The sequence below is a fragment of the Gekko japonicus genome, unplaced genomic scaffold, assembly GCF_001447785.1.
Source record: "Gekko japonicus isolate JY-2015 unplaced genomic scaffold, Gekko_japonicus_V1.1 scaffold915, whole genome shotgun sequence".
In the NCBI taxonomy this organism is placed as follows: domain Eukaryota; kingdom Metazoa; phylum Chordata; class Lepidosauria; order Squamata; family Gekkonidae; genus Gekko; species Gekko japonicus.
Genome location: NW_015173149.1, coordinates 253434 through 277892, shown reverse-complemented (window position 1 = coordinate 277892; position 24459 = coordinate 253434). Strand labels below are relative to the sequence as shown.

Here is a 24459-nt window from a genome sequence, read left to right as displayed (position 1 = left end):
CTCCCCCGGCTTGTTTAAACTGCCTTCCCTTGGGGGGGGGGGGCTTGCCTGGGAAAGCCAAGGGAAGGCGTGGGGGTGTGGCCTAATACGTTAATGAGCTGCATGGCCAGGGTTGTGGCCTAATATGCTAATGAGGTCCTGCTGGGCTTTTTCTACCAAAAAAGCCCTGCCCTTAACTGATACCAATGGATGAGATGAGATGCGATTCGCGCCCAAGCATAAAGCGTTAATCAACAGAATCCTCCAGAGATTTATTGAGCTGTGTGTGCCCTTCCTGAAAATAAAGGCATTTTGAGTCACATTTGGAAGTCGGTTGCTTTACGTTCCCCTGCCCAGAGAATAAGGCGGGAGGCCCTCCTGGCCCGGCTACGTGATCTCGAGCATCGAGGGGGGCTTGTTCTTCACCACGGGTTGGATACCGAAGGGCTTCTTCCTCATCTGCTCCAGGGCGGTCATGGCTCGGGAATACTTGTGCTGTGAAAGAAAGAAGACAAGATGGCCATTAGGCCTGGCCAGGGGGAACACAGGCACACAGGTCCTTTCCGCACCTGGATCTCATCCCCAGTTTTGTCAGAGTTCAATTTGCGACACAATACCTTGCATTTAAAGGTAAAGGTTCCCTTGCTCGAAAGCTAGTCGAGTCCGACTCTAGGGTTGCGGTGCTCATCCGTTTCAAAGCCGAGGAGCCAGCGCTGTCCGAAGACGTTTCCGTGGTCATGTGGCCGGCATGACTAAACACCGAGGCGCACGGAACGCCGTTACCTTCCCACCGAAGTGGTACCTATTTATCTACTTGCAATTTCTTGCTTTCGAACTGCTAGGTTGGCAGGAGCTGGGGCCAGACACGGGAGCGTCATGCGGCAACTCGGGTCTTGAACGGCTGAACTACTGACCTTCCACAGCCTGCAGTTCAGCGTCTTTTATTTGCATTTATCCCTGGTTATAACAGCATCCGTTTATCCCGGGACAAGCGTGGGGCGAAACCAGGATGACCTCAGTATAATGTGGAAACAAAAAAATACCCCGAGATAATTACGGGGTGAACTCGAGGGTAGTGTAGAATGTAAGTTCAGGGAAAGGGTTGAACCAGGATTTAAGGTCTAGTGTGGAAAGGACCCCACTTGTACAGAAGGACATAATCTTTACCATCTTAGGAGACAGATCGAGATGGGTAGCCCCTCTAAGCTGAGTCAGTGTGAGCTGGCTCTCAGTTTTTTAGCCTCCGGCTCACACATTTTTGTCTTCGCTCAGGAAGGAGGGCTCCAGAGCAAACTAATTCATGCAGTAGCCGAATCACTGGCTCACAACTTTAATGCCAATAGCTTACAAAGTAGAATTTTTTGCTCACAGAACTCCACAGCTTAGAGGGAGCACTGGCAGCCGTGTTAGTCTGTCGGTTGCAGTAGAAAAGAGCAAGAGTCCAGGAGCACCTTAAAGACGAACAAAAATGGTGGCAGGCACACAATTCTAATATACTACTATAGCTTAATTAATTAATTAAATCATATACAATAAAGACCCTAGTATAACCTGATTATTATAATTAACAACAATAGTACAGAGATACAATAAACATCACAATATTCAATCTTGAAGAAATGTCCAAAGTTACAGAGACGAATGTGCAGACAAGGTTCAATGTTGTGACTGTTTTGCTTTAAAAAAGAGACGTAGCAAACATCATGCCAGCGGTCTAGCTCTCAAAAAGGATGCTGCAAGACGCCTCCCGGGCAAAAATTGCATGTTTCGAGAAATTCTTCTTCAGGCAGATTATTTCTCCTAGAACCAAAGCTCACAAATGCTACAATGTACAAGTCAGAAAATTCTCTACGTCGCTTCTCCGGTTCTCCAAGAGAGAGCTAGCCAGCCAGGATGATGTCTGTTACGTCACAACGTTGAACCTTGTCTGCACATTCGTCTCTGTAACTTTGGACATCTCCGTACTATTGTTGTTAATTATAATAATCAGGTTATACTAGGATCTTGATTGTTTGGTGTAGTGGTTAAATGCGTGGACTCTAATCTGGGAGGACCGGGTTTGATTCCCCACTCCCCCACTTGCAGCTGCTGGATGACCTTGGGCAAGCCGTAGTTCTGTCAGAGCTGTTCTTGAAAAAGAGCCGTTCCTGTCAAGAGCTCTCTCAGCCCCACCCACCTCACAGGGTGTCTGTTGTGGGGAGGGGAAGGGAAAGGAGATTGTAAGCCGCTCTGAGACTCCTTTGGGTAGTGAAGGGGAGGGTATAAATCCCATCTCTACTTCTTCTCTTCTTTATGATAAGTATATGATTTAATTAATTTATTAAGCTATAGTAGTATATTAGAATTGTTTGCTTTGTTTCTTTTTGCACGGTATTTTCCACGTTTTGCTCAGCCTTGCCGTGTTTCTCGTGTGTTTGTTGCTGTTCCTCTAGGAGGAGACGTGAGCAGTGATTTAGGATGCTACTGGACTCTTGCTCTTTTTTACCCCCGGGAATTGCCTTTTTAAAATGAAAGCCGGGATCCAGTTTACTGTAGTGCTGGATCATTGTAATAATAACACTACAGCTATCTAGCAGTTTCTGGTGGAGGTGGAAGAAACTGGTTATCGGGGGCTGAAACGAGGACAGTGAAGGAAAACTGCCATCTAGATGTGCCTCTGCATTCCCAGCTGCACCAAGCGCTAACCGAAAGGCAGTCATATAAACACATCAGACTGAAACCTAAAATGGACTCTGAAAGGTGGTCGGAATGCTCGTTTTTAGAAATTAGCTAAGCTCCAAGGCTTGCACATCTTGAATAAATGTGCATCTCTAACAGACTGGAGAAATGCATTTTTATTCGGAGGCTTGAGTTTGATAGAACCTCCACATCAGGTTTTAAAAGGGTTTTCTCTCTCCCAGCTGAAGACAGGCAGGGAGGGAGAGGTCAATTAGTGTCCCACCAAGTACTAACCATCAAAGTTTTGGAAATGCTAATTCCTGGCTGGAGACAACGAAAGGGAAGTGTCATCTCACACCTTGAGAACCGTGCACCTGCTAAGGACACAGAGACCTGGGGGGTGAGAGAAGCTAAACAGTATCTTCCTGGAGATTTCAGGAAAATATTCTTTGACCCACAAGGGAGTAGGCCATTTTGGCTGATTCCATTCTGGAGAAAGGCGCTCCAACTGATGGCTACCTAAAGAAAAACTTTAGAATGCTGTTAACCTGCAAGTTAAAGAGCCTGCTTAGAATAAGATCAGCTAGGGAATGTACAGAGCGGGGGGCAGAGGAATTGTGCATGTTTACATCTTTCCTTTTTATTCCTTGCTCAGTCCTTTGCTGTGCAGACAGTACATGGGAGGACTTTTCACTTTTAATAAATACTTTACTATTGTAAATGCTAGCAGTTGTTTTCTGTACCACATAGACCTCCACCGTTCAAACATGCTATTCAAAATGGGTGTCGGGGAAGGGAGGAGATCAGTTGGCAAATCATTATTTCCCCAGGAGTGCACAAGTGTGGTAAGCCATCCCAGTGGTAACCACTCATTGGGTAGTGGGAAATGTAGGCACTAGGGGGAGCCTTAGAACAAAAATGTGGGAAGGAAAGCTGTGAGCACTGGCCCTTGGCGGTTAATTCATGGTGGTTAGTTGGTGGCAGTGGTACCAAAAGAGGAAGAGAAAACCCCTCTGAAGATTGGGAGGGCTGGGAAAGCAGAGTGTCACCAGGCGGGGGACTCGAGTGGCCACTAGTGTCTTTGGAGGGCCAAATGGAGTGGCAATCACGGGTCAGCACACCCTTTCCACCAACTAGACATATAAATCTACCTTACATATATGAGGCCACCTAGCTTGATCTCCTCTGCCTGATGGGCTCTCCAGGGTCTTGCTCCAGAAAGGGTCTTTTCCACCACCTGCTACTAGGAACTTTAAGTGGAGATGCTGGAGACTGAATCTGGAATGCACACAGGGTAGGTGTGCCACAGCCCCTTCCTGTGGAGCCCAAACTCTGGACTGGGTCCAACAAAAGACATGGGAACACTGGTCAGCACACCCTTTTCACTGACTAGACATATAAATCTACCTTACATATATGAGGCCACCTAGCTTGACCTCCTCTGCCTGACGGGCTCTCCAGGGTCTTGCTCCAGAAAGGGTCTCTTCCACCACCTGCTACTGGGAACTTTTAAGTGGAGATGCTGGAGACTGAATCTGGAATGCACACAGGGTAGGTGTGCCACAACTCTGGACTGGGTCCAACAAAAGACATCCTTTTGCCAATCTTTATGGCACTGTTTCTATGATGACTCCTGGCTCCTCCCTGTCCCCAGGGTCTGGTGGAGGGCCACCGGAGGGGGTTTTCACGCTACCTTGCGGTCAGTCTTTGCTTTAGCATTATAGAAGGAGACGGAATCTGGGCAGTAGGGCAGCACTTCCTGCTGCATCCGGTCGAACCTCTCCTGCTCGTCTTCATCCTGGGAGGAAAAGACGGGCAAAACGCAAGAAGCTCTGTGAGGTGCCAGGCAGACCTTCAGGCAGGTATCACAGAGCCACTGCCTCCAGCCGTTCAGAGCTTGTAGGATGACAGTGTTTGAATTTCAACAGAGTGTGTGCAGCGCAAGTCTCCCAGTTCTAGGGAGTCTTTGAAATTCCCAGGAGCGGCATGCACCCCCATGCAAGCTTTGAGCTAAAGCAGCTAGTGGACACGTATAATTCCACTCATGAACACCCACATGTACACACACACACAAACAATAGGGGGTTAGATGAGAATAGCAGCTATTTATTTGGATCTTGGGGATGTTCACAGCAGTTCATCCTGTATGATCTCAGTATAATCCATAAATATTAGCCAGTTTGGTGTAGTGGTTAAGTGCGTTGACTCTAATCTGGGAGAACTGGGTTTGATTCCTCACTCCTCCACTTGCAGCTGCTGGATGACCTTGGGCCAGTCACAGTTCTGTCAGAGCTGTTCTTGAAAGGACAGTCCTCAAAAGAGCTCTCTCAGCCCCACCTACCTCACAGGGTGTCTGTTGTGGGGAGGGGAAGGGAAAGGAGTTTGTAAGCCGCTCTGAGACTCCGAGTGACGGCGGGGTATACATCCAATCTCATCTCTTCTTCTACAACAACCCTGTAAAGTAGGTAAAAGCCAGTGTGGTATAATGGTTGGAGTATCAGACTACAGTGTGGAAGGCCTAAGTCTGAATCCTCATTCTACCATGGAACCTTGCCAGCCACACAGTCTCAGCCTAACCTACCTTGCGGGGTTGTTAGGATACAAAAATGATGTAGGTCACCCGGCGAGCTTCCATGGCACGAGAGAGGATTCGAACCTGTCTCTCCTGGATAACAGTCTGACATGTTTAACTGTTAACCACACTGGCTCTCACAGCTGCCCTATGAGGTAGGGGAGGCTGCGAGAGAATGCCTGGCCCAAGGTCGCCTAGAGAGCCTCAAAGAAGAGTGGGGATCTGAAGAAGAAGAGATTGGATTTATACCCCGCCCTTCACTACCTGAAGGAGTCTCAGAGCAGCTTACAATCTCCTCTCCCTTCCCCTCCCCACAACAGAGCCAGTTTCGTGTAGTGGTCAATAGTGCAGACTCTAAACTGGGAGAACCAGGTTTGATTCCCCACTCCTCCACATGCAGCTGCTGGTGTGACCTTGGGTCAGTCACAAGCAGTGGTCCCTCTAAGCTGAGTTAGTGTGAGCTAGCTCACAGTTTTTTAGCCTCCAGCTCACACATTTTTGTCTTAGCCCAGGAAGGATGGCTCCAGAGCAAACTCATGTATGCAGTAGCCAAATCGCTCGCTCACAACCTTAATGCCAGGAGCTCACAAAGTAGAATTTTTGCTCACAGGACTCCACAGCTTAGAGGGAGCGAACAAGTTCTCTCAGAGCTGTTCTCTCAAGGGCAGTTCTTGAGAGAGCTCTCTCAGCCCTACCTGCCTCACAGGGTGTCTGTTGTGGGGAAGGGAAGGGAAAGGGATCGTAAACTGCTCTGAGACTTCAAGTGAAGTAAAAGGAAAAGGTTTCCCTTGCTCGAAAGCCAGTCAAATCTGACTCTAGGGATGTGGTGCTCATCTCCGTTTCCAAGCCAAAGAGCCAGCGCTGTCCGAAGACATTTCCGCGGGCATGTGGCCGGCATGACTAGATGTTGAGGCGCATGAAACGCTGTTCCCTTCCCACCAAAGTGGTACCTATTGATCTACTTGCAATTTCTTGCTTTCGAACTGCTAGGTTGGCAGGAGCTGGGGCCAGAGACGGGAGCTCACTCCGTCATGCGGCACTCGGCACTTCCGGCCTGCAGTTCAGCATCTTAACCACTTGAGCCACCGCAGCTATAAAGGAATACCAGTACGCTTATCTAGAGCCCTGCTTGTTTGTCGATGTTCATCCTCTGCACCACGGCACCCACTCCCAAGTGAAGGGTGGGGGGTATAAATCTAATCTCTTCTTCTAGGTGGGAGCTCTTTCAAGAATAGGTCTTGAGAGAACGGCTCTGAAAGAGCCAGCTGGCTGCATGTGGAGGACTGAAAGAGCCAGCTGGCTGCATGTGGAGGACTGGGGAAGTCCGAGCTCTTAACCGCTACACCAAACTGGTTCTCCCAAGTCGTCATTCAGCCCTCTAACAGTGACGCCGCCGGGTCCCTTGTGATGAGTCTTGCAGGAGGGAGGTGACCAAACTCCACCGGCAACTTGGGAAGCTCCCTGCAGGACCCAGGCTGAGGCCTTTCATAGAATGTTAGAGTTGGAAGGGACCTTGCAGGTCATCTAGTCCAACCCCCTGCACTCTGCAGGAGCCCAGCCGAATGGCAGCCCTACAACATACCCAAAAGATGGTCATCCAGCCTCCGCTTGAAAACGTCCAGCGAAGGAGCATCCACCACCTCCCGAGGCAGACCGTTCCACTGCTCAACCCCTCTTACGGTTAGGAAGTTTCTCCTGATATTTAGCCGGTATCGCCGCCCTTGTAATTTCCACCCATTAGATCTAGTCTCGCAATCCGGAGCAAGAGAGAACAGATCTGCTCCATCTTCTACATGACAGCCCTTCAGGTACTTGAAGACTGCAATCCTGTCCTTTCTAAGCCTTCTCTTTCCCAGGCTAAACAGACCCAATTCTTTCAGCCTTTCCTCATAAGACTTGGACTCCAACCCTCTCACCATCCTGGTCGCCCTCTTCCAGACACGCTCGAGCTTGTCAACATCCTTCCTCAAATGTGGTGCCCAAAACTGGACACAGGACTCCAGGTGAGGCCTGACCATAGCAGAACGGAGCAGAACTACCACTTCCCGTGATCTGGACACAATTATTCTGTTAATGCATCCGAAGATTGCATTAGCTTTCTTCGCAGCCACATCGCACTGCGGGCTCATGTTTCGCTTGCAAACTCTCGGGCTGCAAGTCACATGTGCCCGCTGCTGGTGTGGATGAGCTTGCAGGCCCAATGGCTGGCCCGTGGCTTAGCGGTGGAACAGCCCACGTGGCGCCGCACGGGCTGCGGAAGGCCCTGCTTACCAGCGTCAGGACTCTGTTGATCGGAATCATGCCGAGCCTGAGAGCGCCGCTGCCGGGCTTCAGCGCCTCTTGGACCTCCTCCGGGATGAGGAAAGACTCGTTGTACCAGATTTCAAACTCTGGAAAGCAAAGAAGAAAGGCAGGAGGGACGCTGTTTCAGAGGGGCAGCCCGGTCTGGGCGATGCTGGGCCCCGAGCCGCCCTGGAGTCTGAGACGAGAGGAGTCCAGGCATTCAGAAGCGGGTGGCTGGAGGCTCAGTCGTCCGGAGAGTCTCGTGCGTATCCGGTGTGTGCCTTGGCACTGGCGGGGGGAACAGCTCATCTCAGTGGGGTGGCTCATCACAGATATTAATATCTGGACCCCTCCAGGAGGGAAAGGGTCACAAGGTCTCCAGCAAGGGGGCCAGACTGGATGATGGGCCCACAGGTAACTAGAAGCAACTCTGCTTCAGCATTAAGAACATAAGAACATAAGAGATGCCAATGTTGGATCAGGCCAAAGGCCCATCCAGCCCAACACTCAGTATCACACAGTGGCCAGAAATACCAGTGCCATCAGGAGGTCCACCAGTGGGGCCAGGACACTAGAAGCCCCTCCCACTGTTGACTCCCCCCCCCCAAGCACCAAGAAGACAGAGCATCCCTTGCCCCAGAGTCCCTATCTATACCTTGTGGCTAATTGCCACTGATGGACCTCTGCTCCATATTCTGGGCCACAATACTGCCCCGCAACCCCAGTACCATGGGGTTTTTCTACATTTATACACATGTACAGATGAAGCTGCCTGATACTGAAGCAGAACTTTGGGCCATCAGGATCAGTATTGTTGACCCTGACTGGCAGCGGCTCTCCAGGGTCTCAGGCGGAGGTCTTTCCATCACCTTCAACATGATCCTTTCAACTAGAGATGCCGGGGATTGAACTTGAGACGTTCTGCATGCCAAGCAGAGGCTCTTCCACTGAGCCATGGCCCCTCTCCATATCACAAAGCCCACAAATGAATGAATAATGTCCTGTTACACATGAAACACATGAAACTGCCTTATACCGAATCAGATCTTTAATCCATCACAGTCAGTGTTGTCTACTCAGACTGGAAGCTGCTCTCCAGGGTCTCAGGTAGAGGTCTTTCCCATCACCTACTGCCTGGCCCTTTTTAGGTGGAGATGCTGCCGGGGATTGAACCTGGGACCTTCTGTGTGCCAAGCAGGTGCTCTGCCACTGAGCCATGGCCCCTCTTTATAGCTCTCCAGGGTCTCAGGCGGAGGTCTTTCCCATCACCTCCTGCCTGGTCCTTTTAACTGGAGATGCCAGGGATTGAACCTGGGACTTTCTGCATGCCAAGCAGAGGCTCTGCCACTGAGCCATAGTCCCTCATTACAACTCTCCAGGGTCTCAGGCAGAGGTCTTTCCCATCACCTACTGCCTGATCCTTTCAGCTGGAGATGCCGGGGATTGTACCTGGGACCTTCTGCAGGCCAAGCAGATGCTCTGCCACTGAGCCATGGCCCCTCTTTATAGCTCTCCAGGGTCTCAGGCAGAGGTCTTTCCCATCACCTCCTGCCCGGTCCTATTAACTGGAGATGCTGCCGGGGATTGAACCTGGGACCTCCTGCATGCCAAGCAGAGGCTCTGCCCCTGAGCCACAACTGACTCATGGCGACCCCAATACCAGGGGTTTTTCAAGGTAACAAAGCAGCAGAGGTGGTTTGCCGTTGCCTTCCTCTGCATTAGCAACCCCCGTCTTCCCCATCCAGGTACTAACTGTGGCTGACCCTGCTTGGCTTCCGAGTTCTCACAAGCCTGAGCTCAGCTGGGCTGTTTGAGCTGTCGGAAGCCCGCAAACCCTGGCTCGAAACTGTTATGTGGCATGCAGGAAGGTGAGCCCGTGCTCAGGAGGGCAGAAGCCCATGCCCAGAAGCGACGGCCTCTGGGATCTGCAACCGGCAGTACCTGTGAGCAGCTTCCTACGGCACTGGTCCACCAAGTGCTGGCAGTACTGGACTTCGGACTGGAGGTCTCGGAACTCGCTGAAGTCAGCCCGGTACTGCTTCCGCAGGTCCTTCAGCTTCACCAGCAGCAGGAATTCCTCTTCTTCGATGATGACTTGGCCTTCCTCATTCAGGTATTCTCCTGCAAGACCCCCCCCCTCAAGGTTTAGAGAAGTCTCTAAATAACAGACAGAAACCAGGGGAGCATCTCAGGTGAAAAACCTCACGTCGTTTTCCAAGAAACTTGTCTATCTAGTACCCCGCCTTCTTCCAAGGAGCTCGGGGCAACATTCATGGTTCTTTCCCCCCAGTTTTATCCCTGCAGGCAGGTTAGGCTGAGAGAGTATGATTGACGCAAGGTCAACCAATGAGCTTCAACATCCGAAGGCGGGTCTCCCAGATCCTGTATTCAAGACCTAACCACTAGGCCACACTACTAAATCCGCTTTTTCCGGGGTCAGCAATATTGGTAGCCAAATACAGAGCCAGTCTGGTGTAGTGGTTAAGTGCACGGACTCTAATCTGGGAGAGCCGGGTTCGATTCCCAGATTCCCCACTCCTCCACTTGCAGCTGCTGGATGACCTTGGGCAAACCATAGTTCTGTCAGAGCTGTTCTTGAAAAAGAGCAGTTCTCAGTCAGAGCTCTCTCAGCTCCACCCACCTCACAGGGTGTCTGTTGTGGGGAGGGGAAGGGAAAGGAGTTTGTAAGCTGCTCTGAGACGCCTTTCGGTAGTGAAGGACGGGGTATAAATCCAATCTCTTCTTCTTCTCTTCTTTTAATTATTAATCTTACATGTTACATTTTGTGTGCCTTTGTAACCTGCCCTGAGCCCATTTGCGGGAAAGGCAGGATAGACACAGAATTAAATAAACCAATAAATATAACAAAACCTAGAGACTTGGTTCTTAACATTGGAAGTAAGGAGACCACTCCACTCTGGTTACATCCTGTGGCAGAGAGTTCCAGGGTCAACCACACCAAACTAGGGTTTGCCACCTCCAGCTTGGGAGATTCCTGAAGATTTGGGAGTGGAGTTTGGGGCAGAGTCCACCCTTCAAAACTGCCATTTTCTTGGGGGAGGGGAACTGATCTGTCAAGCCTGGAGATCAGATGTGAATTTCCTGGTCCTACTTGGAAGTTTATTAGTTTATTATTAGTTAAATTTATCTCCTGCCCTTCCTGCTCCTTGCAGGGCCTCAGTGGGCGAGCCAGGGAAGGCCGGGGGGCTCTCCACCCCCCCCCAAAGTATTCCCTGGCCCGACTGAGGGCTGCTGGGTGCAGGGCTTGCCGCTCCTGGGCTCGTTACTGCCGGAACGCCGTCCCAGCTCGTTCCGGCTGGAAATGACCCCTGCTTTTCCTTATGAACTTCTCCCCACTCTGGGCTGGGTTCTCTCCTGCTGGCCGCCCACAGCCCGGGCACTCCTTACCTTGCTGCTCCCGCTCCAGTTTCTGGGCCTCCAGGACCTGCTTGGTGGTGTCTATCTCCTGCTTGAGAACATTAATCCTCTGCGTGACCGCGCTCATCTTCTTCTTGCGGTCGTTCAGGATGGCCTTGTTCTCCTTAAAGATCCGGTTGATCTCACTGCCGCGCTCGTTCTTGAAGTCCTCGAAGGCTGCCGTCCTGGCTGGCGGGCAGCTGTTTGGAAGAGAGTGGACCACGTGAGTCACGGGGCTGGTGGGTTTCAGGAGCCTCGGCAAGTGGTCAACAAGAGGTTAAAAAGCCTCTCACATGGACACCGAGAAAGGAAGAGATAGTGAGCATTGCTACCGGAGATACGGTTGCCGGCCTCCAGCTGAGGCCTGGAGATCTCCCAGAATTACAAATTATCTCCAGGCGACAAGAGATCAGTTCCACTGGAGCACATGGGTGCTTTGGAAGGCAGACTCTGTGGCACTGTACCCCACTGAGGTCCCGCCCCTGCCCAGACCCCTCCAAGGCCACGCCTGACTTAGCCTAACATCTGTGCTGGATGTATCAGTGGAAACTGTTATTGAAGGCATTAGCAACAGAGGAATAAGCCCTACCGAGGCAGATCAGCACTGCTTCTATCAAAGCAAAGTCCTGTCTCGCCAGCCTTTGAAGTTCTTTGAGTGATTTAACAGATACATGGACAAGGGTGATCCAACAGACTGGAGGTAGAGGTGTGCAGGGGAAAAAATTACTGGCTCCCATCCTATGGGGATGGGGAAAAGGCAGGCAGCAGTGTCTCCCCAAGAAAGCTGGGGGGAGGGGGGGAACCGAAATCTTTTGGGTTTTCCCCCAGCATTCACTCTTCGGCAGCCGAATCAGCTCAGGAATCTGATTCAGTATGCCGAATACCCGAAAAATGCCCAAAATTTTTTTTTGAGTTTTTTTCGGTTTGGCTTTACTGAATGCACATCCCTAACTGGAGGGCCCCAACACGGTGCCAGCCAAGTGTTTTTAGAAAACAGGCGGGGCCATCTGATTGGTCACTGTGCCCAGAAAAGGGTGCTGGACTTGCTGGACCATTGATGTGAGGCAGCAAAGCTGGCCTGACGCTCGTGTACAAATGGCACAACTAAAATGCCAAAAGCACTATGCAAAAAAACCCTACCTGGGCTGGGCTGCAGTATCATCTTTAGGCACAGATTCGGAGCGATGCGTCTCCACGCTGAGAACATCTTGGGCCTCCTTCGTCTCCTGCTCCTTGCTGAACCCCTGGCTGCGTGAGGCGGAAATGGAATCCAGCTCCTTCCCGGAAACGGGGCTGGCAAGGCCTTCCTTCCGTGGAGTGGTGCTGGAAAAGAGGCAAAGGGCCAAAGCCACATGGCGAGAGCATGGATTCTGCCACAGCTTATGTACCACTTGCAAAGGAGATCCCATGTTTGAGGAGTGGCTGTGGCTCAGTGGTAGAGCATGCAGAAGCTCCCAGGCTCAGTCTCAGGCATCTCCAGTTAAGAAAGGGCCGGGGAACAGGTGATGTGAAAGACCTCTGCCTGAGACCTCGGAGAGAGGGTCTGGTTCAGTGTAAGGTTTCACTCATCTGTTCACATGACCCATCTCGGCTCCCATCTGAGAAAGTCAAGGCTCCCTGACTCAAGGGTCACCACCAGGGATAACGGAAGGGAGTGAACAGCTGATAGGACAGGCAGATGGGACATGGCTCCCCAAAGCCTTCCACCCACACTGTCAGGGCTGTGTGCACGATCAGGAATGCAGAATTCGCCACAGAATGCAGCTGCCAGAGACTTCCCAGCTTTCTTTTTTTTAAAAAGACAACAAGATTCTGTCCATTGTAGTGATGAAGGTTTGCATGAAAATGGGTTCATAACACCTGATGAGATTTCTGAAACCCAAGGGGCAGCGGAATAATTAGCCAGAGCCAGACTAAGTTGTTGTCTGCTCAGCCTCATGCTAGTTCAGTGGGGAAGCCTAAAATGTCTATGCAACAAGGCTTAACATGCCTTCTGTTTGCCTCAGGAAACTTGGTGGGGTGTTCCATTTCCCTCTGCCATAAAGTTGCATGAATGGATTCACACATTACACACCACCAAACCCAGGTTTTGCACATATAGTTACTTCCTATTTTCACAGGCGGTCATATCATTCTAGAAGCAATCCTTAGTTATCAGTTCTTATTCAGCGGTCGGGAGGGATTACTGCTTTCCTCTTTGATGAAAAGGCCACTGCTGATTAGTGTTTTCCTTTTTATTGATTACGTTCACAAGTGCACAGTTATAAAACTAAGAGGTTATAAAATAAAATAATAAGTAGTGGTTTTGGCTGCAAAGATGACAGCAGTGCAGAGCTTTGGGTCCTCTGTGTCCTTAAAAAAGACTCCTGCTGGTTCTAAAAGAGCTCCAAATCTGCCCCTTAACATTACACAAATCAAGCAAACGGGAAAAACTCAGGCAGAACGAAAGAAAAAAACCACACCAGAACTGGTGCATGAATCATTGCCAGCTTCAAGATGGGTAGCCGTGTTAGTCTGTCCATAGCGGTAGAAAAGAGCAAGACTCCAGTCGCACCTTGAAGACTAACAACAGTTATGGCAGGGGAGAAGCTTTTGTGAGTCACGCAATGACTCACGAAAGCTCCTCCCCTGCCACAAATTTTGTTAGTCTTTAAGGGTGCTACTGGACTCTTGCTCTTTTCTACTGCCAACAACAAGACCAGGAGAACGGACACACACGGAATAAGACCGGGAGCTGTAGATATTATTACTCCTCTGACAAGCACCAAAGCGTTCTAAGCACCTTCTGCTGAGCCAGAGGAGTGACTGAGCATCGTAGGCAGACACAGCACAGCCTCAAATACAGGCTTTGGGGGATGGTCACATCTGCCACAGTCCCTAAAAAAGTCAATAATCCTGCCCCGAGACAAGACCACGTAACCAAAAGATGAGAAGATTATATTCTTGTTATCAGATACCAACGAGTTTGTAACCTATAGAGCAGTGATGGCGAACCTTTTAGAGACCGAGTGCCCAAACTGCGACCTAAAACCCACTTATTTATTGCAAAGTGCCCACACGGCCATTTAACCTGAATACTGAGGTTCTACTTTAGAAAAAACAACACATACATTAACTTAAGAGGATCCGAACAAAGTAAGGAAAGCAATCCCAAATGCTTTCATTTACTTAAAATTATCTGGCAGAGAATTCGACACTTTAATGATGGTCTGGGCCTGGCTGGGACGATGGCACGCGTGCCCACAGAGAGGGCTCTGAGTGCCACCTCTGGCCCCCGTGCCATAGGTTCGCCACCACTGCTATAGAGTCTCCCTTTTTGCCCTTGTGGCCAAAAAGATTAGAGCCAGGATGGCCGCCGTATGGGCCATACTTATAACACGTAGGGTATTTTAACCCATTCTCATTTTAGGTATCTGATTTTAGGTTTTACTTCTTTATGCATTTCATCATACTATTTTACTGTTTTACTGATCTATTTGAATGTTTTGTAATTTTATTATGGCCTACGGCTAGTACAATAAATCCTTGGGACTTGGACGTCACCAAAAGAAGATCAACCTGGGCTGCTCTTTGCCTTTCTTCATTTTCGCTCTCTTCCCTCCGGGCTTGGATGAGAAAGGAGCAACTCCGATGCCGAATCCTTGCCCGTCAACCTCACCAACCATGTGGCCGTCAGCGTCAACTAATCCTGCCTGAGAACAGGGAAGGACAAGGTGTCATGCGAAAGGGTTAGAGAATCGGTGCTGCCAAATAAACAAAAACTGATAAATCACCAGTTCTAGAGGAGATCCGGGAAATTACAGGCCCGTCAGTCTGACTTCGATACCGGGTAAGTTGGTGAAAACCATTATTAAGGAAAGAATTAATAGGCACATAGATGAACAAAACCTATTGAGGAAGACTCAGCACGGTTTCTGTAAGGGAAGATCTTGTCTCAGTAACCTGTTAGTGTTCTTTGAGGGGGTGAACAAACGTATGGACAAGGGGGACCCAATAGATGTTGTTTACCTTGACTTCCAGAAAGCTTTTGATAAAGTTCCTCATCAAGGGCTCCTAAGTAAGCTCAATAGTCACGGGATAAAAGGACAAGTCCTTTTGTGGATCAAAAACTGGCTGATTAATAGGAAACAGAGAGTGAGTATAAATGGGCAATTTTCTCAGAGGAGGGTGGTAAGCAGTGGGGTACCGCAGGGATCAGTACTTGGTCCGATGCTTTTTAACTTGTTCATTAATGATTTGGAGATGGGAGTAAGCAGTGAAGTGGCTAAATTTGCGGATGATACAAAGTTGTTCAGGGTGGTGAAAACCAGTGAGGATTGTGAGGCACTCCAAGGGGATCTGTCAAGGATGGGCGAGTGGGCGTCAACATGGCAGATGGGGTTCAATGTGGCCAAGTGCAAGGTGATGCACACTGGAGGCAAAAATCCTAAATATAAATACACATTGATGGGGTCTGAACTGGCAGAGACTGATCAAGAGAGAGATCTTGGAGTTTAGTAGATAACTCAATGAAAATGTCAAGACAGTGTGTGACTGCAATAAAAAAGGCCAACACTATGCTAGGGATTATTAGGAAGGGAATTGAAAACAAATCAGCCAGTATCATAATGCCCCTGTATAAATCGATGGTGTGTCCTCATTTGGAGTACTGTGTACAGTTCTGTGCTCTTTAGCTTGGAGAAACGACGACTGAGGGGTGACATGATTGAGGTTTATAAGATTATGCATGGGAAAGAGCAGGTAGAGAAAGAGGTACTTTTCTTCCTTTCTCACAATACAAGAACTCGTGGGCACTCCATGAAATTGCTGAGCGGTCGGGTTAGAACGGATAAGAGGAAGTACTTCTTCACCCAAAGAGTGATTAACACTTGGAATTCACTGCCACAGGAAGTGGTGGCGGCTACAAGCATGGACGGCTTCAAAAGGGAATTAGATAAGCATATGGAGCAGAGGTCCATCAGTGGCTATTAGCCACAAGGTATAGATAGGGACTCTGGGGCAAGTGATGCTCTGTCATCTTGGTGCTTGGGGGGGTCAACAGTGGGAGGGCTTCTAATGGTGGACCTCCTGATGGCACTGGTATTTCTGGCCACGGTGTGATACAGAGTGTTGGGCTGGATGGGCCTTTGGCCTGATCCAACATTGGCGTCTCTTATGTTCTTATGTTCTCTTAAATTTAGTTCCAGTGTCTTGACCCAGTGACCACCTACCAGGTAACTGTTTAGTGTTTGGGAACTCATTCTGCAGGCCCACCCTGCAGGGTTAACTTTCTTGTTAATTTCCCTAAAAGGCTGGGAGACTTGCCCTTTTGCTCCAGAGGTGTGGGGATAGACCTTAAAGGGCTGGCGGTCGCCTACCTGACTGTTGTGAGGGCAGTCCCCTGCCAGTGTTTTGTGATTTTGTCTTGTTGCAGCCCTTCCACCCAAAAGTCCTTAGCCTGGGCTTGGTTGAGGACTTTTGACAATCACAACATCCTCTGGCAGCGAATTCCACATTGTAATCACCCTCTGTGTAAAGTAGTATTTCCTTGGCTCCTTCCTGAACCTACTGCCCATCAGCTTCACTGGATGCCCTCGAGTTCTAGTCTTTTGGGAGAGTGAGAGAAATGTCTCTTTGTCAACTCTTTCTACCCCATGCATAGTTTTATAAACCTCTGCCATGTCCAAAATCTCCTTTAAGGATACCCAAATTCTGAAAATAAACTTCCACGGACTTGGGTGAGGGGATAGAAGAAGATCGTGCCGTCAAGTCGCAACCAGCTTATGGTGAGCCAGTCCATGTTGGAAGCCTCAGACTACAGCAAGGAGCTATGGAGAGCCAGAGAGAGATAGGTGCATCCTGTGCATCCATTCTTTTCTACAGCTCTGATGCTGTCCCTTCGATGTGTAGATTGCTACTCTCGAGGAATCTTCCTGCCTTCCGGCTGACTCCTCCTCTCCCCACGATACTTCTCCATCTTGGCACCATGAGGGCAGGAAATTTTCCCTGCATCTCCATCCATCCTAGCTAGTTAGACTAGGTGAGAGTCCTTAGCACGTTATTTTCTTGGAGTGCGAAATCTGTTCTGGTTTCAAAGAAAAGGTAACTGCCCTCGCTCTTGATAGGCTATGTGAATTTATCGTCTCAAAAGTGTCCACTTTTTCCTTTTGGATAAGAATTGGAAAACTACCTTAGCCGTCACTAAATATTTAGCTGTGATGATTGCCCGTAAGACGGTTGGATTTCGATCGGTTCGTGACCTTGGAGTCCGAATAACAGTTAGATAAGGACAGACTAGATGAGAATCCTTACTCCACTCTATCCTGTCCAGAATGGGGTTCCTTACAAAAAAGGACTCACATTGGTTTTCTAAGATCATAGAATCACAGAGCTGGAAGGTGTCGTACAGACCATCTAGTCCAACCCCCTGCCCAATGCAAGACCAGCCTAAAGAATCTCTTGACAAATATTCCTCCAGCCTCTTCTTGAAAGCTGCCAGTGAAGGGGAGCTAATTCCACCTCCCCAGGCAGCTGATTCCACCTCTGAACCACTCTGACCGTGAAAAGGTTTTTCCTGATACCCAGCCGATACCTTTCTGCGTGTCATTTAAACCCGTTGCTTCGGGTCCAATCCTCTGCTGCCAACTAGAACAGCTCCTGGCCCTCCTCCAAATGACAGCCTTTCAGATATTGAAAGAGAGCAATCTTGTCCCCCCTCCATCTCCTCTTCTCCAAACTAAACATTCCCAAGGCTCTGTGTTTAACTTTATTCCCTCAGCGGCACGCACATGTGCACACCAGGTAACTCTGTTGTGCCCTGTGCCTTGAGCATTCTCCCATCAATGGTGACCCCATCCACGGGGCGTTCCAAGCAAGAGACAAGCAGAGGTGGTTTGCCACGGCCTTCCTCCGCACAGTCTTCCCTGGCGGTCTCCCATCCACATGCTAACTGTGCTGACAAGCCTGGGCTGAGCTGGGCTATCTGGGCTGCAAAGTTATACCCAGGCTACTTGGGGAGAGAGCAAGGTTTACTTAGAGGTATTCCGTCCCCGCCTCTCTCCCCCAGGAGATCCAAGGCGTGCCCACTCACCTTCTGGACCGCAGACAGAGTGGCAAAGTCGTTTTTGTCGATCAGGGTGTACTTGCTCCTCAGCCTGGCTTCCACCTCCTGCTCCTGTTGGCTGAAAGGACAGAGGCACACGCTGGGCCCAACCTTTTCAAGCCCGCGGGGACCTCGCAGAATCACAGTTGGAAGGGACCTCCAGGGTCATCTAGTCCAACCCCCTGCACCATGCAGGAAATTCACAAATATCTCCATATACTATCCATATACTGTGTACCATACTCTGTTTGCTTAACTCCTCAGCAGGTTGGCCAAGCCACATAAGGGAGGGGGAGGGGAGACATTTTTTAAAAAAAATAATTTATTTTTTGGATTTGTATCCCGCCCTCCCCTTAATGGGTTCAGGGCGGGTTCCAACAATATAAATATCATACAACAATATCAATACAATATAATCAAAACCATGTTAAAACCTATAAAACATACAAGTCTTATAAAAAGCCAACTGCCTCAGTGGCTGATAGTAGTAGAAGAAGAGATTGGATTCATACCCCATGGCCCTTCACTACCCAAAGGTGTCTCAGAGGGGCTTACAAACTCCTTTCCCTTCCCCTCCCCACAACAGACACCCTGGGAGGTAGGTGGGGCTGAGAGAGCTCTTGACAGAAACTGCTCTTTTTCAAGGACAGCTCTGACAGAACTATGGCTTTGCCCAAGGTCACCCAGCGGCTGCAAGTGGAGGAGTGGGGAATCGAACCCTGTTCTCCCAGATTAGAGTCTGCGCACTTAACCACCACACCAAACTGGGAATAAATTTCTCAGAAATCTGTACAGTTTAGGATCTAGACCCAAGCTATAAAATAGGGGCCAACCCAAGCTGTAAAGGGGGCTGACTCAAGGAGGGAGGGGGATGCCCGCTGGCTCAACCAAAAGCCCGGCGGAAGAGCTCCATCTCGCAGGCCCTGCGGGATTGTAATAAATCCCACAGGGCCCTGACCTCACTCGGGAGCTCATTCCACCTCGGCCCTGGTCGAGGCAAGTCAGACATCCCTGGGGCCAGGGACCACCAAAAGCCTGTGGTCTTGGTGCTTTCGCTTCCGGGGCTCCTCCTGGGTGACTGATCCCAGCAGCTCTCCCCACTACAACCATGGTGTGTGTGTGTGTTCATCTGTTAAACCTGTGTCTATTTATTTTTATTTATTTATTTATTTAATTCAATTTATACCCCGCCCTCCCCGCAATGCGGGCTCAGGGCGGCTTACATAGGGGCAAACACCAATATAAAACATAATTAAAACCATTTAAAATCCAACAGTACAAAACATTCATAACGAGTTACTGACTAAAGTGCTCTAGATGTTCTACATGAAATTTCAGAGATGGCATATTTGAACTGTTCAGCATCGTCTGCTCCAGGGAAGCATTGATGTTCCCTCATCCAGGGCCAGGTGAAGATGGAATAATGATGATGGTAGTGGCGGCTCCTACTCATACGCCTGGTGGAAGAGCTCCGTCTTACAGGCCCTGCGGAACTGCACAAGGTCCCGCAGGGCCCGGATCTCCTCCGGGAGCTCGTTCCACCAGATAGGAGCCGCCACCGAGAAAGCCCTGGCCCTGGTAGCGGCCAGCCTGGCCTCTTTGGGACCTGGCACTGCCAGGAGATGTTGGGTCCCGGACCGAAGTGCTCGCGGGGGAACATATGAGGAAAGGCGGTCCCTTAGGTCTACACCTGCCGTGACCTGTTTCCATTTGGTTCTTCACCCTTTCCCTTGCAGGTCCTCCAGCAAAGTAGGGGGCCGGCTTCAGCTAGCAGCCGGATCAGATGGCACTTCGGACAGAACAAGTCGCGTCCTTCCAAAATGTCCAGAAAGGTCTTCGGAAACAAAGGCTGCTGCTTGCTGGAGCATCCGCGATGTCATAAGCGTGTCGATGCCATTTCTATGACATCGTGCATTGCAGCCGTAGAATCTGGCATTTCTTCAAAGGATTCCACAGCAAACGGACCGGGTCCCCCCGTTTGGACCCTCTAAATGCCTTCTTAGTATAGCTGAATGCACCCGTAAAAAAGGCAAAAAGGGCACCTTTGGGAGGAGGTCAGCTATATCCATGCACCTCGGCGTCTAGTCATGCCGGCCACATGACCACGGAGAAGTCTTCGGACAGCACTGGCTCTTCGGCTTGGAAAACGGAGATGAGCACCGCATCCCTAGAGTCGGATTCGACTGGCTTTTGAGCAAGGGAAACCTTGACCTTTGACAGCTATATCAGTCGTCGAATACAGATCTCTGGTCTGCATTCAGCTTTACAATACTCAAAAAATACTGGTAAGGTATTTTTTCAGGTATATTTTTGCTCAGATGAACCAAAAGCACACCCCTAGCAGGATCGGTGGCGTATAAGCCAGCTTCCTGATACACTTCAAAGGGGACCTGCTGTTCGACTCATTCTCCTCTTGCTGTGGGTTTCCCAGTCAGACTCCTGAGGAGTGTATGAGCCTTTCTTTTCCTTCCAACAAATGTGTCCCAGAACTATGGCTGATTCTGCATTGGCTTTTCCCTCTGTTGCTTTACGAAACCCACATTGGAACAGAAATTCCCCTCTGCATTTGCATGCTGCTTTCGCTTTGTTTGAACACTGAATTTTATAGTAGCTCCCACACTCCATGCCACTTTCGCTTTCTTTGATTATTGGATTTTATTGTACCTCCTGCATAGATTTATGGCCGTTTTATGGCCGTTCAGGGGTGACTTTGCAGTCAATATGTTGTTGCCCGAAGGTCTTTGAATGTGGTTTTGAGCTGCGCTTTTCCCTCCCAGTTGAGAAAATGTGGAGTGAGAGCCAGTTTGGTGTCGTGGTTAAGTGCGGGGACTCTAACCTGGGAGAACCAGGTTTGATTACCCCACTCCTCCACTTGCAGCTGCTGGATGACCTTGGGCAAGCCATCGTTCTGTCAGAGCTGTCCTTGAAAAAGAGCTCTCTCAGTCCCACCTACCTCACAGGGTGTCTGTTGTGGGGAGGGGAAGGGAAAGGAGTTTGTGAGCCGCTCTGAGACTCCAAGTGAGGGGCGGGGTATAAACCCAATCATTCTCATCTCCTCCTCCTCCTCCTTCTACTACTACTACTACAGTGTTGTTGTTGTTCAGTCGCACAGTCGAGTCCGACTCTTCGCGACCCCATGGACCAGATCACGCCAGGCCTTCCGGTCTTCCGCCGTCCTCTGAAGTTTGCTCAATTTCACGTTCGTTGCCTCGATGACACTGTCTGACCATCTCGTCCTTTGCCGCCCCCGTCGTCTTTGACCTTCAGTCTTTCCCAGCATCAGGGTCTTCTTCTCCAGTGAGTGCTCCCTTCTCATATGGTGGCCAAAGTATTTGAGCTTCAGTTTCATTATCCAGGGAACAGTCAGGGTTGATTTCTTTTAGGATTGACTGATTCGATCTTCTTGCAGTCCGGGGGACTCTCAATAGCTACTCCCCCCCCTTTCTTAAATGGCACCTTCATCTCAAGGGCTCCCCTGCCTTCCAAGGCAGCCCTTCCCAGACAGGCAGATGTGCCGCCAAATGTAGTCGTACAGGACAGCTCAATGAAAGTGCGAATCCAGTGTGTAGTGGCAGTGAAAAAGGCAAACTCTATGCTGGGGATTATTAGGATAGGGACTGAAAATAAAACAGCCAACACTGCAATGCCTCTCTGTATAGATCTATGGCACAGCCTCATTTGGAAGTACACAGGGGTCATTTCGTAGAAAAAGAGGTGCAGGAGCTAATTAGCATAACTCAGTAGCATAACTCATTTGCATATGCCACACCCCCTGACATCACCGGGAGTGTGTCAGAAGGCAACACCCACCACTCAGGCTCCACTGGACTGTTTTGGATTGCTAGCTATTGGGGGGGGGGGCATGCAGATCTGTCCTCGCAGAGGAGGGAGAGCTTGTACCTGAATAAAACTTGGTCTTAAAGGTGCCACTGGACTGTTTTGGATTGCTATCTATTGGGGGGGGGGACATGCAGATCTGTCCTTGCAGAGGAGGGAGAGCTTGTCCCTGAATAAAACTTGGTCTGAAAGGTGCCACTGGACTGTTTTGGACCGGTGGGTCAGGGGGAGCTCTGCAACTGACCTGGCTGCTCCTTGCTCTGACTGAGGGCTGCTGGGAGCAGGGGGTGGGGCTTGTTGCATGTACCCGCCCCCTGGTCTCTTTACTGCCGGAGCTCGGCTCCTGTGCGCTCCTGCAGGAAATGACCCCTGACTGTACATAGTCCTGGTCACTGTAACTCAGAAAGGACATTGCAGAGCTGGGGAAAGTACAGAGGAGGTACAGGGGGGGGGGACCAAGGGGGGGGGGGGGGGGGTTGGGGCGCCTTCCCCGTGAGGAAAGGCCGGAGAGTCTGGGACTCTTCAGTCTAGAAAAGAGACGACTAAGGGGGGACATGACAGGGGTTTATAGAATTATGCACGGGGGGTGGAGAGAGTGGACAAAAGACTAGCACTTGAGGGTATCCAATGAAGCTGATGGGCAGTAGGTTCAGGACGGAAAAAAGGAAATACTCCTTGACACAGAGAGTGGTTAAAAAGCTGAATTCGCTGCCAGGGGGTGTAGTGATGGCCCCGGGAATAAACAGCTTGAAAAGGGGATGAGAGAGATTCACAGAGGATAAGTCTATCAAAGTGTACTAGCCATGGTGACTGAGGGGAAAAGCAGGTTGCTTACCAGTAACTGGTGATCTTCGAGTGGTCGTCTGTGCATTCACACCAATGGGATCTAGTGCGCACGCCCGGGGTTCCTGCGCTTGCCCGGGGGGGGGGGGGGGGGGGGGCGAAACTCAGTTAAAAGAGCATGCTACAGCACCGATCGATCCAGCGCGTCCGCACTAGATCCCACTGGTGTGAAGCACAGAGACCACGACGGAGATCCTCCACATTCAGAGACACTAAGCCTCTGAATCCCAGAGCCAAGAGGCAACATCAGGGGAAGGCCTCAACCTCTCTGCCCTGTTGCTGGCCCTCCAGAGGAACTGGTTGGCCCCTGTGTGAGACAAAATGCTGGATTAGATAGACTATTGGTCTGATCCAGCAGGGCTCTTCTGATGTTCTTATAATGTGTGTTTATAGGAGAATGTTTGTCTAAGGGGGGGGGAAATCCTGTCTGTTGATCACACCAGCGGTCACCCTCCTCCATCCACAGACTGCAGCCCAAGGTTTTCGAAAGACCTCAGTTGGAGCGATGTGCCAAGCACTTACCTCAAGATGGTTTTGAACTGGTTAAAGATTTCATGGATTTGTCTGAGGCTCACAATCTGGGGAAAGACAGGGAAAGAAGAAAGGATTGAAGAATCATAGAATGATAGAGATGGAAGGGACCTTGCAGGTCATCTAGTCCAACCCCCTGCTCACTGCAGGAGCACAGCTGAAAGACAGCCATACAATATTCACTGAAGAAAGTGCGTGGAAAGAGTATTTGACTGGGGAACCTGACAGCGGCATGCTATCGCGTTAGAATTGCCTTTTCTATTTCTCTGCTGGGTTTGTCAAACACTTTCTATGGTTTTAAATATATTTATTGTATTTGTTGCATTTTACCCAGATTTTATAACTTTGTATCTAAATGTGTTTTGGTTCATGCTTGGCTCGATGCCGTAATAAGTGTACTACTACTACTGAAGTACAATTAGTTATTGTTTCAACACAAAGTGGTAAAAATGAGCACACCCCCATGAAAGCTACTCACGTCGAGCTCATCTATGGTTCCTTCCAGGAACCGACGGACTTGAGAGTTGATCTCTGCCACCTGGATTTCATTCAGGGGCTCATAAGTCACTGGTGGGCGATTCAGCTGGAAAACAAGGAGAGGAGAGGATAAGAAGGGGGCTATAGACAGCTGTCCCAATCTCAGAGATGCTGGAAACCCTCAGGTCACTGTCATATCCGATGCAGTCTTCTTCACCATGTTTTGTAAAATTGTAGCTGACTTAGAACAGGTACCAGGATTACAGCTCTGCTTTCTAGCTCTGCAACACAAAAGCTGTTTCCGCACAGGGATCAAGCTGTTGGGAAGTGGTTTTCATCCATCGTGGTGCCCCCGTGGACCTCCGGTGATTTCTCCTGGCTTGTCTCCAGTCTTTCCCAAACCTGCTTTGCTGTGAAGTTTTGGGAATGATCACAGCAGAGCATAGTTTGGCTGGGGAAGCTCACACGGAGGCCATTTTCCCTGCCCTCATTCCTGCAGCAGCTATTTCCTCTCCTCCCCCTGCCCCCAGGGGCTTCTCAGTTTTCCGTTCTATGGACAATTGAATATCATCAATCTATGTATCAGGTCCTCTGAATTTCCACCTTTCTTTTTTAAACCGCTCTAGCCCTTTTCATTGCAAAGGTAGAGGGGGAAGCTACATCTCCACAATAAAAGGAGCTACAGATTTACAAGAAGAAGAAGAAGAAGAAGAAGAAGAAGAAGAAGAAGAAGAAGAAGAAGAAGAAGAAGAAGAAGAAGAAGAAGAAGAAGAAGAAGAAG

At 49.7% G+C, this 24459-nt stretch overlaps 1 protein-coding gene across 1 annotated transcript in view; it reads right to left on the bottom strand.

The window, feature by feature from the left end:
• Positions 1–129: 129 nt before the first annotated feature.
• Positions 130–24459, bottom strand: part of KIF9 (kinesin family member 9) — a 62066-nt gene continuing 37736 nt past the window's right edge. The window contains exons 12-21 of the mRNA XM_015422343.1: positions 23680–23784; positions 23193–23248; positions 17979–18069; positions 14468–14601; positions 12050–12232; positions 10901–11109; positions 9434–9613; positions 7481–7599; positions 4331–4435; positions 130–474 (exon numbers count right to left, since the gene is read on the bottom strand). Of these exons, the coding sequence (XP_015277829.1) occupies positions 367–474; positions 4331–4435; positions 7481–7599; positions 9434–9613; positions 10901–11109; positions 12050–12232; positions 14468–14601; positions 17979–18069; positions 23193–23248; positions 23680–23784 (1290 nt within the window). The 3' untranslated portion in view covers positions 130–366. The remainder of the gene's footprint in view (positions 475–4330; positions 4436–7480; positions 7600–9433; positions 9614–10900; positions 11110–12049; positions 12233–14467; positions 14602–17978; positions 18070–23192; positions 23249–23679; positions 23785–24459) is intronic.